The sequence below is a fragment of the Osmia bicornis genome, chromosome 16 (assembly GCF_907164935.1).
Source record: "Osmia bicornis bicornis chromosome 16, iOsmBic2.1, whole genome shotgun sequence".
NCBI lineage: Eukaryota > Metazoa > Arthropoda > Insecta > Hymenoptera > Megachilidae > Osmia > Osmia bicornis.
This window is the reverse complement of record NC_060231.1, coordinates 3,068,579-3,085,114: the sequence shown is the minus strand read 5'-3', so window position 1 is coordinate 3,085,114 and position 16,536 is coordinate 3,068,579. Positions and strand designations below refer to the sequence as shown.

Sequence of the window (16,536 nt, the reverse complement as noted above, 5' to 3'; positions counted from 1 at the left end):
TACAGAAAGTGAAGAAATCATCTTCTGCGTTGAATTATTATTATTTTTTTTTTTAAACAAAGAAGTATACTTTTTCTTTATTAAATATCCTCAACGAATGAGGCAATTTAAGAAGATTAATTTTCAGAAGAATTTAATTATTGAACAGAAGAATGGTACTCATGATAATGAAGAGAAAGGCAACAAGTTCATCGTGCACATTGTATAGTGCTTCTTAGTTACACTTTCGGGGCTAGGTCGAAGCTGCGACTAATCCTAAAAAGCGTGTTCCTCGTTTGTCTCGAAACGTGATACGTTTCTCTATCAAATACTCTAGAGGCCCTCTTATTCCTTCTTTTCTTTGTTCCAAGTTTTTCCTCGTACATCCTCTTTTTTTTCCATTTTTCTTTTTTTTTTAAATTCTTTTTATTTAAATACTTCACTGAACCCTAAGAATTCCCTTTGTAGGCCCGTCTATCCTCTACAGAAACAAAAGGATCTCTTCTTCTCTATGATATGTAGGATGATGAAAGCTTTAGGGTAAAACCTACGACCTAATTATGCCCCTGCTCGATGAAGGATGGAAATGACCAAGCACACTCCTTGATCAACGGATTCAATCCACTCAATGCTTAGGTATTGTGGGCCCTCCTCGTTCATCTTTGATTAATCCTCCTTACAACTTCACCTAGAAAACTAGAATCAAGTTTATATCTATTCAAAACCAATGAAAGGTGTTTAAAATACATTCAAAATCATTTTCCTTTTTAGCTGAACCTTTTCAATGAAGAAAAGACTGAACCATTTGAAAACCTCTAATGGACACTTACTTACTTTATAAAAGGGGCCCACAATTATTGACACAACTCTGAATCCGTTCTTATCCAATTAACTCCCCCTTCGCAACCAGATAGAATGAATTCTGACTGAGATATGTGTTCGCAGCGATTCCCGGAGATAAATGTTTTCCTTTCTACATTATAATTCACATAATTATACAAGAAGCTACAACTCTTCTGGAAACTACGTATGCAGGGCTGTATCTAATCTGGGACCCTTACACCTGAACAGCCACCAAAACTGTACACAATGGATCAGAAGATTATCTGGCCCCAGGACAGCCAGCTTCGACCCCGGTACACATATATGTCCTCTGTGTATGTGTTTCTGTATGTGTGTGTGTGTATACATTCCTTCCTTATATCTTTTTGAATAACTGTGTCAAGCGCATCAAAAATCATCCACACGTGTGATGAACAGGATGCATTCTACTTATTTACAGGCTTCGTTTAGTCTCATTCTTCTTTTTCTTCTTCTTTAACATCAAGAAGAAAGCGTTTCGTACTTCGAATCCCCCGAGATGTGAAGCTCAAGAAACAATAGAGAAATGTGCCCTTTTCTCAGTCATTGTTTTCTTTTCCTTTTCACTCTGTACATTGTTAGCTCGTTACTTTATCTAATGATTCATGAGTCTGTCTCACCTTGCTTTAATTCTATTTACTATTTCCTGCTGTTGGCTGCTGCTTATTTGGACTTCGTGGAGCACCAAATACGGGAGAATGAAGTTCGTCGTTTCTACGTCTACGTCATATGGTGGCTCGAGGAATTCGATCGTCATTGTCGTTCATTTTCTTCTTCCTCTGTGATCCCTTTGTGAAATTTGTGCTGCTTCTCTGAGCTGTTCTTCACTGAACGTCACATAGGTTCTTGGAAGAACGAACAACGTAAATCATAGCCAAGCTGGTCAAGAATCCTCTTCGGGTTTGCTACTGAGCTCTGCTTCACCTGCTTTCTTCGTTTCACTCTTCTTCCCTTGCTTTTAATTCTTAACTAGGTGATGGAGGAACTTGAAAAGATGAAGATGAATGATTTGATTAAATGTTGGCTTCTGAAATCCAAAACCTAACAGATTGCTTACTTAGAATAATTCAATTTCTGACCTGAACCTCGTAACAATTCAAGGACTTTTGGGAAACATTGTTCCATTTGTCTCTTCCTTTCCATTTTCTTATGAAATTTCTCTTCTTTAGGGTGCAAAAGAAAGAACGATTGCACCCCAGCTAATCTCTGCCTCTAAATTATAGAAAAATCATGGACAAAATCTTACACTCTCTCCTCTCTGTTTCAGACACACATACATATATTTTTTTGTTCATTTTTTTTAAATCTTTCAGTATGACAAACGTGGTCCATCGTATATACGTTAGTTTATATACGTTAGCTAGGATTCGACGATTAAAAAGACCTGTTGCGGGGAAATCAGAAACAATGTTGGTACCCATGAGTCATTGAAGAAAAGAATACTTTTTAGTCTGAAAATAGTAGAAAAACATCCTTCTCGAATCTTATTGTGCGGGGTGAATATCTAGAGCCGTCGAACAGGTGATTGAAAAGAAATTCAAGTTTAAGATTCTTCTTTTCTTCAAATCTTCCTTGCTTGCCTTTTTCAATTTCTTCATTCAAACTTTTCTGTTATCTCAGTGTTAGTAGATAAAAGGTTCTTCGCTACCTTTCTTCCCTTTGAATTTTCATCTTCTATTCAAGTTTCTCCCCTGCGAAAGGCATTAATCAATCACCCAGGTGCTTCGCTGTCTACTAACAGTCTCTAAAAGAAAATTTATTACTTGTACTTCTGTCGCAGAGCAAAACTCTGTTATTCACCAGATGTTTCTTCGCTTCAGCAGTTTTTCTTCTTCAGTTTCAGGATGAAAGTTCAACGGCTCTGGTTCAATGAATCATGGTACCAGCAGGAGAAGCACAAGTATTTTTCTCCAGAGGAAAAGATGCGCTGGAGCTTATCAAAATCATCGACCTATAAAATATCGCTGGGTTATCATAAAGGAGAATAAAATTGTTGAAAGATCGTGTGCCACGGTAGAAAATACAAGCCGCTGGGTTATCGTTCGTTTCTCTTCGTTTCTTCCGTCCTGATGGTGTGTTCGATAAAACGCGATTGCACAAGAGAATCAGGTAATGCGAGCACAATAAAAAATTATATTCTTATATCGACGTAAAGCCCCTTCGCTTTAATTTGTCCACCCTCGTATCTATTCTACTTCATTTGTCTCCTCTGGTCTCTTCTCTTCATTTCTTCTTCTTCATTAGGTTCTGTTTCATTGAACCAGTGTATCCTGGTAAAAGCACGCAGTTCTTGGCCTTTCTCTCCCTGAAGTTTCGTTGTGAAGCGAGAAACTAACCGAACACCATTGTTCCATGAGACCCTTCAACCCTTTGCAATTGGATTTCTTCAGTTTGCTTCACTGAAAGCTAATCATTGATTCTTCTTAAGAGAGCAGAAAATATAAAAGCAAAGATTTCAAGTAACTGTTTTGAATGATTGCAAAGGGTTGCTATTTCTCCTTGGACCATCTGATCACCCCCAATCGCACCTATAACAATTTTCTATGACAAGTGGCTTCACTTAGAGGTACGATGCAGGAGGTCGATGAAGTGTGCGCTCAGAAGGTTCATAGTGAACGAGGAAAGAAAGATATTGGCGAAAAGGAATTGGAGAGCCATTACGTGTCAGACTTAGTTCCTTCGCTCAGCTTTCTTCAATCAAGGGGTTGTTTCAGAGCGACACACCATCCTTCGAAGGGTTTCCCTTTTCAAGCTGGGATACCCATGTTTCATCACATGGTAATTATTCTTTTCAAGAGTGTCTTTGTATTGGAGATGTTTAAAATAAAGTAAAACATATTGTTTTCCTTACAGATCAACTAAGTTTCTAGTGGATATTAGATAACTGATTGTCACATTGTTGCTTCTGCTAGTCAATCTGTTTGTCATTTTTGAATAGAAGATACCTTCCGTTGGAAAGTTTCAGCCTGTAACTTGGGAATCCTTCGATGGATGCGTATCACTCTTTCTCAATTAATAATTATGTATACGTAGCATAATATGTAGGTATAGGTGTATATATAACAACAGTTAATCATACAAAATTGCGGCAGTGTGCTTTCACGTATAATTAATGGTACGCGTTATGTGTTGTCTTTTTTTTGTGTCATTTTTGGACGCGTGATTTCATTGTTATTATTTTAAAATTAGGAACGTCCAGGAACGCCGGACGCCGGAACGTTTTACTTTTTTAGGATGACATCCAAAGTCTTTAATGAACTACACTTATGTACAAATATTCTGGTCAGTCGGTATAGGATGACTCCTTTAAAAAGAGCAAATTCGGTTTTCTTATTGGGCCTGATTAAACAGTTTCTTGCAGTTATTTCTACTGCAATATTATTGTGCATTACAGTATCTCCTACTGTTCTACTTATTTCCTTCAATATTTCTCATCTTTACACCAGTTTCTGTAATATTTCCTATTACAGTATTCTTTTATTGCAACATTTTCATGAAGCATGTTTGTTGCAATGTTTCATGAAAGTCTTTTGGTAATGGTAAAAATTTGTTACAGTCATTTTCCACTGTATACTTATCACTCGTCGCATTGAATAGAAAAAGTACAAAGTAACGGTACAAATATAAAAGGTAATAATATAGTTTCATAGTGTATATGATTAAAAAAATTATTAACTGCAGTTCAGACAATAGGTAGTTCCTACATCTTATTGTAATGTTCCAAGTTTTTAGACTTTTTGTAAATTTTCATTTAACCTCCTAATTATTTGAAGTATAGAAGAAGTTTAGGAACTACCTAGATTTTCCAGAAATGTTTCACTGAAACGTGAAAGGGGAGATGGTATCCGGCGTTCCATCGCGCTTACACATCGAACGACAGTGAAACAGTCGGGGGTTCAATACAATTATGATGCGACTAATTAGTATGGTACAATGAATTATACAATAATCCTTGACTCTTGTCTACTCGAAAGAAACACCATCCTGGTGGCATAATAAAAATAACACTGCGTAAGAAAAGAAAAGACTACATTGGTGTGTATCTTTATGCACACGTATATTATGAATACATTATGCGCACAGATATATTTGCACGTTGCAACAGCAATGTCCAATGAAAATATTAAAATATTATAAATGTTTCACTTTTTCAAATATTTATAACTTATTAACACTGAGAACGTAAAGAAATCTAAAACTATAATTAGATTTAGCGTAGTTTAACATTTGAAGGTGCCAATTGAATTTACTCCGTATTCCTGAACAATGCTGATGTACAAACGCTGCATATATCTTGTGACATTTACATAGACTGCATTCACATACAAGGGCACGAGCGAAATAAAGCAATGGTAATAACAGTCAACCCCTTGAAGCTCTAAATATCTTCAACAGTATACTTTCATTAGCACGAAGTACTGTTTCAAACATTTCATTTCCATATGAGAAGTGGAAGTTTTGCTTACGAACAGTTTAATATATTGTTAAAGGAATATTTAGTAATTTAGAGGCAACGTTTCTCCAAAGGGTTAACAAATACCCACTGATCCTAGCGTTATCATTATCCTGCATACGATGCATTTTATACATTATTTATATGAAGTTGAACAATAGCTTTGTTCAGTCTGAAATGTTTTTGTTATCTCAACAATAACATCTGAGAAAGACAAAGTTATTCATTCAAACTCTATGAATTGCTAGAAATTGTCAAATAAACTAACTTTCTGATTGTTCATTTTAGGAACATGCATCTCCAACCAAACGATGCTTCTCACAATCAATTATTCTCTACGCTACAAACACCAATACACTAGAGCAACAAAAATATAACAAATTAACTGTTCGGCTCTTCCCAAGTGAATCAACAAAAAGAAATTAACTCAAATGACAATGTCTGACAATTCACCCCGCGCATATGCGAACGTTTATTTATATATATTACCAACTAACAATAATAATAGCAATAATAGTCGAGTTTGTCGCTCGTGTCCCCGTCGACGAGATCGTAGAACAAACGAACTCCGGTTCGTCCTCGTTAAATGTTTTCTTCTTTACGTACACAATATAATACTGGCTATGTTTAGTCGTTTACAAGTTACAATTAACTTTGTTTCTTTTTTTCTTTTTACTTGTAATTATTATCGTTTCTCGGTGAGTTCGACTCCTTTCCCTTTTAGTTTCTTTTCCTTTTTTCGATCCACCTCGTCCTTCCATTGTCTTCACTCTCAGTTCGTCAGTTTCCTATTGTCAACATGTACAAGAAGTGTTTGGAGTCGGTTTCTCAGCTCCTGAATATCTTTATGTGTTATATTTATTTATCAGCATCTGCGTGCACTTATACCCAGTGCTTCGTTTCTTTCTCATTCGTATACGTGGACGCAGGCGTCGTGTACTTCAGCAGTTCCATCGTGTTTCTGTATACGAGGGCTAGCTAACCTCTACAAGTAATAATTTTTTATCAAAAGCACATGTATATCGTAACTAGCCTATGTGTGTATATATAATATGTATATATATATATTTATATAGTATATTGTATATAAATCGACCGTTGTGTTTGTGTAACTTGTTTTGTTATGTGTTCACGTTATTTCTCATATTTCTTCCTCGTTTCGCTTTCCTGCCCCCCTCGTGCACCGTTCTCTTTTATTTCCTTCAGTGTGATCAGTCTTTGTCGCCATTCTTCTGCAGCCGGTGAAGAAACGTACCGGAACTGTTTAGATTATGATCTCTGAACCTCGAGCAGCCAGGAAATACCTTGAATTTCATTGAAAGATCAACTGCAGAAGCGATGAGCCTCTTTGAGCTGAGGGTGTGCGCGGTGAATCGTAGGGTCTTACCAAACACTCGTCTCCGTCCCTTTGTTTAGAGAATTTTTTTATAATTTGGATAATTTGTTTTTCAGTCGCTTTTTTGTAAATTTGTGCAGTTCCAAGACACAAGAGACGATCTCAGATGTTCCCTGTACGTTCCTTTCTGTTTCTTCAGTTTCTGCTCTTCAATCGTATCACTCCAATCAATGCTGGTCTTCTGAGAGAAGCTTTGGCGGGATCTTCAATGTAGAAAAGAACTTTACATGGTTTTATATTTTCTTCTACGATATTTGTGCTTGAAGAAAGATGCGTCAGACTTACAACGAACTCTTCAGCTGTGGAAAGAAAGAATTGTGTTCTCTTTTAGAGCAGTAACTCAGTTTTTCTTCTTCGAAAGAAGATTCATATATATAATAATGGAATTTTGTGCAAACTTTTATAAATTAGGAACCTGTTCATCGATTACAGTTATGATAACTGTGAAAAGACAACGTACTTTGCAGCCAAAGAGTGAAATCCTTCCATGAACATCACTGTAACGTTAGTTAGCAGTTTTCTTTGGTGTGTTACTCGACAGATATCTCACCGTTGAATGATTATCAAATGAATTTTTATGAAGAACATGTAAAAGGCTTCCAGTCGGTCGTCAGATCGTCAATTTCAGCGTTAGATATTCTTTAATCGCGAAGATTTTTTAACGAATATTCGCAGTGGTCCCATTATGCGTATCGTTCCACGTTTGGAAAACAATGGTCGCTTTTATTGTGCGTCTGGCGACAAAATTCAGCCTTGATTTATCATAGTTGCACGTTCGTTATCGTTTGAACGTATCCTTTTAGAAGAGCATACATGTAACTTGATGCGCTGACTGCCAGAAAAAACACGTATAAATATTTCCAAACACAACACATCGTACAACAAAGAAAATTCCCTAACACAGCCAACAATGCACTAATATTCTCAAAGAAGAAATCACTTGACTCGATAATGTTGAATATAGTATATATCAGACTTAAGTCTTTGGTATAGTTTGCTGTTCCAAGAACAGCATGTATTAAACTTCCAAATCATTGCAGTCAACGCGTTTAAATATCTTTGGAAAATCAAAAAGAAGAACATCTCTTCTTGTCTTTAGCTTTTGTCAACACACCACAAGAATGTTGAATTAAAATGAAAGAGAAATTCTTAACGCATTTGTTCACCATTCAAGGATTTGTTCAAAACAAAGAAAAGCTTTGTTGTTGTAAATTTGAAAAGTAGAATTGAAAATCAACACAGTTCTGATCGGTGAACAATGTTTTAAGAACTTACGTTCATTCTTCCTTCCTTGAATCATTTGCGAATAACAAAATCCTCTCCTATTTTAACAAGCTTCAAATTCTCATTAATAATCGTGTAAAACGTGTCTGTATTCAGTGTCATCAGCGTTGGGCAAAACTGAAGCATCAATCATAGGAAAGGCTGCACTTCGTCTTAGGGAACCAAAAATTGTTGAATAAAAAGTATCAAATCTTCTTCGGTACACATGAAAGTATCAAATATAGTTTTCGACCTGAAACATTCGAAAATGCAAGTTAAAAGTCCAGGAAACCAATTGTTTAAAAAATACAATTGTGTGAAAAGTGTATTTCGCGTACTTTGACAGGTTAGTACGACGCCATATTGCTTCTAGCGATCTTCAGATTGGTTCGCGCATAAATTCGAAATCGAAATTCGGAGTCGCTTTCACGACGAAGACTTTGCCGATCGCCTATGTGAATTTTTGTGGCGTAGGTTTCGTAAAATTAACGAAACACATCTTATGGGTTTTTTTGATAGCAGCAATCAAGAAGAAATATGTTTTTAAATAAAGTAAGCGGAAGTTAGTCATTTCAGCGAACCAATCAGAGAATGCGTAGAAACAATATGGCGTCGTACTGACCTGTCAAACATCACTAAATACGTACATTTTTCCACAATTGTATTTTTAAAACCATGTTTAACTTGCATTTTTGAATGTTTCAGGTCAAAAACTACAAGACTACATATTTTGGAACCGTTAATTTTTGCTCCTCTAAAACGAAGTTTGACCCTTGAAAAGTATCGAAAGGTTGTTCAAACGATGAATGGAAAGCGAGACATTCAAACTATTCAGGACGCGCACCCCCGACTTGATCCTCGTGTATTTGAAGAAGATTCTAATGCGTCTTGGGTACGTGCTGGTGTCGATCGTCGTCGCTGGCTTCAGCGTCGCCCTCCACGCCTTTCTCGCCTTCTTCCTGATGCGGTGTATTTCCCTCCTCGGTGTCGACGCTGCTTGACGGAGTGATTTGTTCTGTTCCAGGGCCAGCCGAGTTGGTCGTGACCCCTTCGTTGCCTTTCTCGAGTCCCAGGCCACCCATGAGGCTCTTGTTAATTGGCTCCGGCGAGGCTTCCGACTCCTCGCTGCTAGGTGAACCGGGAGACGAGACTATCACCTGTGCAAACAGAGACGCCGTATCGCCAGCGTCGTTTTCCATTAGTCATGTAAGCTTCTTCGACTCAAACAGGAAGCTGTGTGTGAAAGTATATTAACCCTTTGCACTCTGACCGAAGCGTTAGATTTCAAAACCCAATAAGAAACGTGTCTATTCTTGTGACAAAGGATGATTATGAAATTAATGTGCAAAGAGTTCTGTATTTTCATGGAAGAAGATTTTCATGATTATGTGTGCAAGGTGGATGCAAATGTTTCTATGGTGAAAGCTCCGCTGAAGGATTCTTGAAGCCAAAACGAGACTTCTTGTTGAACAAAATGTTTTTGTCTTTGAATGGCGATGATGAAGCGGAACTGAACGGTATCTAAAGAGAATATGAGATGCTTTAAATTAACATTGTTACATGGTTAAAAGTAGAATTAGTCATTTAAGTGTCTCATCTTGCGTACTATACTTTGGCATTCTTGCATTCATCGATGAAGGGTTAAGATTTATGTGTTCGTTGGACAAGGATATCTGAGAACTCAAAGAATATTGTGTACTTGAATACGGTTTCAATAATGCACAGGTAATTCATAGTCTTACATAAAAAATGTGAATATAAAACCGAATTCAAGATGCAACACACTCATGGTGCAATTACCACCGTTCTAGGTGTACTAATGATCTCTCAGACTGATTTAGAGTGTTGTCAAAAGTTGAGTGGTAGGTCAATTAAAATAAACTACTTAACACTCTACGCTTGCTACTCTTAAGAAGGACCACTTTCCCTATGTTTTCTCTTCGTTCCAATTTTAATTAAGTAAACATCTATGCGACGAGAGGTGAAAGTACATTGTAAGAGTACTCTAAACTCTGCGCATGAACGCTTGTACATCAACCAACTGATAGACAGAATAAATATAACAAGTTACTTTGTGTTTTAATTAGATGCTTATTTGGTTTCTTAGGTTTAAATTGTATACAGCGTAGAATCTTAGGTAATCGTTTGAGTGGATTGCATTTCTTCAATGGTCCCGTACATTTTTACACAATTCCTTGGAACCACCCACGCAGACTCTGTGCAAGTAAAGTAAAATGGAAGGTGACAGATGAATGAGTGTATAGATTGGTTTTCTGATATCTGAATATTCGGGCCATGCAATATGATAATGATAACTAAAGGCTGATTTAACGCGAATGAAAACGATAATAACGATAATACCTGTGCAAGAAGCGGCGTCTCTGTGCTGTCAGCGGTTTGGTAGAGCCGGCAATTTGCGCTTGCTCTGAAGAATACGTGCCCAAACGAAAAAAGATAAAGAAGACAACGTAAATCGTCACTATATAATAAGAAAGACGTCGAGAGAGAGAGAGAAAGAGAGAGACTGGCGGCAAAGAGAAACGAAAATCATAAAGCAACCGGTATCTTCATCGTTGCACCCAAATATAAATGTACAAGAACTGAGACATCGAGACATGCACGGAGGCGTTTTATTTACACGGATACAACACGCGACATCGTTTCTTTGCAAATTGTTTGCCAGGCAGAACAAGCTCAATTTTTCAAATGAAATTGATTGATCAAATGTTCTCTTAATTTCTTCATCTTTCAAGGAAAGCTGTAGGATTCGTTTGTAGTTTAGGTGCATAGCGAACATTCTGCAACAACTGGTGATTAACATAATAAAAAAAGATCGTCGAGAGAGCCACACGTGAACCTGGAACCGATATGAGCTGAGTAAATGAATGGAACGTATGCATGAATGAATGAGTAAATGAATGGAACGAACGTTTCACTGATCCGAGATTATGAAAGCGCGTCGGGATTTGTTCTGCGAAGCGAAACAAAAGGGAATGAACAGAGTCTTTATACTTTGCCTATCATGCTGTTCACAACACGCTTCAGATATATATAATGCATGTGAGACACGGATAGAAAAAGCGAAGACTTTTGTCGGATTTCTTGAAGCGTTTCATTAAACTTTCCTGGTCTTTCTCTTAGTTTACAATTTTTATAACATGTGAACTGAAAACCAGGAAAGTTGTATCTTTGACCTTCCTTTCCTGTCCATCCTCTGTACAATTGTTTTGCGAAATTGTTCGTCCAAGTACGTATTCTTTACTTACTTAAGGCGTCAATGAAGAAAGTGGAACGTCTACAGAGGAGGGAAGAAGAGGTTGGTGAAAGATTGGAACGAACGTCGCCGAGATAAAGCGAGAGTAGCGAGAGGGCACTAACCTGTCGAGGCTTGACCGGTGGTGGAGGACGAGTGGAGGCCGCGAGAACCGCGGCTGTTGAAGTTGGGGGCTGTTGATGAAGTGAGTGTTGCTGCTGCCAGGGCAGCCCTGTTCGTCCCAATGTTCCCTGCATTTGATGCGGCACCTGTTGCTGCTGCTGTTGCTGCTGCTGATGCTGCTGCATTTGGTGTTGACTGTTGTTGTGCTCTGCTTGTTGCGTAACTCGAGGAAGCGCTGAAGCGACTGAAGAAATCTTCCGAACTGTCTGTGAAATGAGCGACTGATTATTCGGCTCTTATTCTCTTGGTTCAATTGTTTGATCAGAACGATTCTTCATTCATCTTTTCACAATCATTTTCTAACCCGGATCTAGTTTCAAGAAAATAAATTGTTAGGAATGACGACATTACCTGACTTAACGGGCCATATTTCAAGGAGATACTTGAGTACAGCTATTGGCTGTTGGAAGTCTAACGGTGGCCCATTCTCCTCGGAATGTAACATCAAAACTGGCCCGAAACAGACTGCCAGACTTGCTGGTGACATTTTGTTGCACTGCGACACCACCATTGCCAAGTGGTCCAACAAGTAAATTAATGTGCACTATTCAAAGAAATGAAACAGTGTAAAGCAGTATTATACAGATTTATGAAAACTGATCATTCTCTGGTTAGATACAAACCCTGTTCACTTTTGGCAAACAGTCGAGTATACTGAACATGAGTTTGGCGCTGCCTTGTGGATCATCTGGTAAACAGACGGCCAGTGCATCGACCATCATTTGGTAGAGGCACTTTGTGAAAAGTGGTTCTGGAAGTTCTCGCAGGTAATCCTTCAGCACACCTGAGGACAGATGGTCATGAATTAAATATCTATTGAAATTGATCAGTAGAGCAGGCCTGTCTAACTGCTACACGGGGGAGGGTCAAAGGGTAGACCCTCCTTCGCGACAGGGGCGGGGGTCCCAGAGCCCTTTCTACAGGCCCAGTGCAGGCCACCGTGGAGGTGTAAATTCCACACTACCCCGGCCCCTCCCCAGGGGGGCGGGGGGTGTCTTTTGAAGATTTCATCCACGTAAATAAAAAGACCTAGAAGCGAAAGAGCCACTGCTTCAGACTTCCCCCACCACGCAGTAGTGTCAGTATTGGGGCAGCGGTTTCCTAGGACTAGGGAATACGCGTCAAATATTGGAAGAGTGGGAGGAGCCAAGCTCGAGTTTCGTGGTGGGGGAAAGAGCCACGACTGGCCCGTGGGCCACAGGTCAGACAGGTCTGCTGTAGAGTGTTATTTGTTGAAGAAAATAACCAGTAATAACGTTGATATCTGGTACATTATCAGGTGACAGATTCACTGAACGAGCATTCCTTTCAAAGGCTTCTCTAAGTATCCTCTTCTTGGTCGCTGATCCACAAAGCCTGTACAAACCGATGATATCGAGACCTCTTCTTTCAACTTCCTCGACGCAGCGCCAGACAATTATAGGTACATTTGGAACACCCATCGCTAGGGCGGTGGAAACACCTCCAGGAACTCCGCCAGTTTTACTCTCTCGGCTCACCTAGAGTCAAAGTAACATTCCAAATGATACATGAAAGATTTAATAATTGAAAGATCTGAAAATATCACTCACCACTGTGTCAAGATCAACTCCAAAGAGAGGTGCAACTCTGGTGGCCAAAGATATGACTGGAAGTCCTCTCCTTCGGAACGTTTGCTGAGCATCAATGTATCGCAGTCTTAAGTAGATCGTGCCACGTGGCTCGACCTTGACAGCCAGCTGTTGAAGAGGCGATTCCTTCAGGAGGCTCGCTAGATGCACCGAGCCCTTGTAACAAAGTTTATGCCTGTACTGAGGATCCCAGGAATAGACGAGCAGGTCCAGTTGCCGGTTGCCAACGAGGTCCAGCTCGAAGGTCTCGTCCCAGTCGAACATCAGGTCACCGGTTCGCACCACTGTTCTTGCTTTGTGCACCCTGTCGCACTCCAGCACGCAATACAAGTCTCTTAAGCCACAGCTAGCTGTTTGATTTTTAAACAATAGAGAACTTTTGGGGTTGCATTTCCAATTCATATTTCCTGCTGGCTTTATTTCACTTCTATTTCAAATGAACTTTCTGCTAACATTCGAGAGTCTAAGGAAAAAGGACCTAAGTGGCGATCAATGTACTGATACGAATGTTACCAATGAAGTTAGATGAAAGAGATCCAAGTGTGCGAAGGAGTAGTAGTCTAGAGGAGGTGCATACTCCCGAACGTACCTAAATTAGGCTGACCTGATGGTGTCGAGGGCGTGGTAGCTGCCGAAGAGGACGTCGTCGAACGAAGACCACGTCCAGCCAGAAGATGGACCCATAGCAATCCACTGATACCACCAGCCAGGTCACCGCTACTCGTTTCCCCGAGGGAACTCAAGAGAGAGCTGGTCGAGCTCGGAGTCCCTACAGTTGGCGGTTTTTCTATTTTATATTTGAGGAACTCTGCAGAAGAAAAGCGACGAAAAGTAGAATTATCTTACTTAATACTTCGAGAATCAGCCTGCTCACCTGCAGGATTAATATCTAGCAGTCTTTGATCCTGAGTTCTGGTAGGCGTTGGGGTGGGTATGCTTCTCGTGGACTCTAGGTCCAGTAAGTTCCTGATTCTCCTAACCGAGGTCGCCCTCTGGGTGGCTGAGCTACTCAACGATGGCTTTTGACTCGTCAACGATGTACGAGCACTCGACGCAACCGAGGCCGGTCTTGGATTCGTCGTTCCACGATGGCACGTTGAACTGATCGCTGTCGATGCTCTCAGATTGGCTAGGTTCACTTGTTGAGCCGAGGCTGACCTCGTCGAGAGACGATCGAGCGTGCTGGAGAGTGGCCTGTACCCGCCGTAACTTCCATATTCACCCTGCACAAGAAGAAATCATTAATTAAATAATTTTTTTAATTTTTCCTACTATTTTTACTGTTTCTTATCCTATTCGATTAATAATATTTATTTTATTTAAAAAAAAATATGTAAACTTAATTGAAAAGGAAGGAAGTTTGGTTAATTTTTGTATACTGACCATTCCTAACCTGACCTAACCTAACCGTTTAGTATTTTTATACCATTTTGGTAATAAAATACTGACCATTTAATTTGTTGCCACATATTTACTTACTTGATTCGCAGCTGCATGAATATTTTCTGCGCTATAAGTGTAACGCGGTGGTCTAGCCGTAGTAGCTCTGATCTGTTCGTACAACGCACTGGTGCTTGGCGTTCTACTCAGCCATGCTCTGTATTCGTCCGACGTGAACACACTGGGTGATGACGGTATTCTTCCTATTGTTCAAATCCAAACGTTAACTTAACGATAACCTATGGTGACTTAATCACTGTTACCTCTGTCACGTCTGATGGAAGGTAATTCAGGTGCTGACAGTGCTCCATCGCTGTCTTCCTGATCTATCAGTCCTGATGCTACCGTACTAAGTCCAGATCTAAGACCAGGTTGCTGAGGCAACGTTCTGCCACTGCGAGGCAACGAATTTGATCTCAGACCTACAACATATGAACCCATACATTTATATCAACCCTATCAACAGCTATCAAAAAATATTTCTTTGTAACACAACTGACCGGAGGAACTCTGACCAATTTGCGACCTGGAGAGGGTGGCAAGGTGCGACACAGCACTGCTCTGAGATGGATTATTCATGTTGTGCCTGTAGTAATAGTACGCAGACTTCGGCGAACTGGAACACGTTGCCTCGGTGTCGGACGCGTAGTCCAACGAGGGTCGGTGCCTCCTTGTCAGGGTGCCAAACTGACCTTGCCTTTGGGCCGACGTTGTACTGTCCCCTTGGGTGCCATATCTGGTGTTGTATCTCAACGCTGATGTTCCTGTTAGGCGCAACAGAGGACCATAAACAACGAACAGCTATATCTCACAAGATTCTTGCTCTAAATCAGTCTGTCAACGGACCCGACTTCAAGCTGGATCTAAGAAGAGTGTGTCGAGCAGGTGTAGTGATGCTGGTGTAGTCGACTCGAGGCAAATGCTGATCCGAACCGCTTCTAGGCATTATTCTTCCACTGCCTGTGTGCTGACCGTAACTACCATAATGCGACGACTGGGTTTGACTGGACAATCTACTGCCAACCGACTGCATTCCTGCGCCCGTGGACATTCGACGGCCACCGTTCGAGGGCATTACTGGCCCCGTGTAGAAGGAGTGTACCTAAATTCAAGAAACATCAATCTCATTTCGGTTCTTTTAAAACCATCTTGCACATTTCCTTCGTCTCACAATCAATCAATGACTCCTCTGGAGCAGATTAAATTGATTGTGCTCGAAGGAAATTCTAATTTCAATATTATGCCAACAGGATCGATGGATCATTTTATTAAGTATTTTTTAGAATTTCGTTTGGTCCATTTATCCTGTGGTTTATAACGATCACGGTCGTCGTAAGGAGAGACAATACTGAGAAAGAAAGAAATAGAAAGAGCACATAATAAAGCTTGATGAGGCAACCAAAGGGTGGGATTACATTTAAATAGCCACAGAGTACAGTATACCATGTGGACATTGGTAAAAATATTTGTTTCTTTTAAATGGTACAAATTAATTCGGTACCTTTAATATTACACTTTCTTGGTTACTATTTTAAATTCAAATATTTTCCCGCGCTTTTGTAAATTTGAAAAATAAGCCATTAATTAAAAAAAAAAAGGCACCGAATTAATTTGTACGCCTAATACAATATTTATTTTAATAATATTTATTTAAGCAGTGCAAATATTTATCCATTGTCCAGATAGGGTGGAGTGCAGGAGATTGCAGCATACACAAGTCTAGATATCAAGAAAGAGTTGGTGGTTTCTTTACCTTTGTGAAATCCTGGTTAATATCAACGTAGCATTCATTCATAGAACCGATTAGTCATGTGAAACACGTGGTCGAAACACGAACGAGAGTTTGTGAACCGTCTACAATTCATGTCGTTTGAATGATCATAAATTTTGAATATACGTGTTAATTTATTACGTTTGCTCGAAGATTTGGAGACGGTGCACGTTATTCTGATATCTTTTTAGGAGTGTCTCGAGAGATTGCCACGAATTCACCACTTTCTTATTCAAATCGCTATCGCAATCGAAGACAGAGAAGGGCAAACAAGTGTCAACTTGGTGCAGACAGGTATATGAAAGGGTGCTCGATCCACATCGTCTA

At 39.6% G+C, this 16,536-nt stretch overlaps 1 protein-coding gene and 1 long non-coding RNA gene across 17 annotated transcripts in view; one reads left to right on the top strand and one right to left on the bottom strand.

Moving 5' to 3' along the window:
- Positions 1–1,028: 1,028 nt before the first annotated feature.
- Positions 1,029–10,022, top strand: LOC114877870. Of its 2 annotated transcripts, none has more exons than XR_006830257.1 (3): positions 1,029–1,115; positions 2,678–6,284; positions 8,977–10,022. It is a non-coding gene; the product is annotated as an uncharacterized LOC114877870 (long non-coding RNA). The 2 variants fall into 2 exon arrangements; XR_006830256.1 differs by lacking the exon at positions 1,029–1,115 and adding an exon at positions 2,275–2,361.
- The window catches only part of LOC114877866 (rho GTPase-activating protein 100F), a 45,161-nt gene continuing 35,424 nt past the window's right edge, over positions 6,800–16,536 (bottom strand). For 3 of the 15 annotated variants that reach the window (XM_046289347.1, XM_046289351.1, XM_046289348.1), the window contains 13 exons: positions 16,192–16,203; positions 15,285–15,540; positions 14,939–15,202; positions 14,702–14,860; positions 14,478–14,641; positions 13,873–14,221; positions 13,588–13,806; positions 12,960–13,348; positions 12,635–12,887; positions 12,012–12,172; positions 11,740–11,932; positions 11,331–11,590; positions 6,904–9,109 (listed from right to left, as the gene is read on the bottom strand). In XM_046289347.1, coding sequence (XP_046145303.1) covers positions 8,831–9,109; positions 11,331–11,590; positions 11,740–11,932; positions 12,012–12,172; positions 12,635–12,887; positions 12,960–13,348; positions 13,588–13,806; positions 13,873–14,221; positions 14,478–14,641; positions 14,702–14,860; positions 14,939–15,202; positions 15,285–15,540; positions 16,192–16,203 — 2,958 coding nt within the window. In that variant the 3' untranslated portion in view covers positions 6,904–8,830. The other 12 variants (XM_046289350.1, XM_046289353.1, XR_006830253.1 and 9 more) reach the window with 11 other exon arrangements.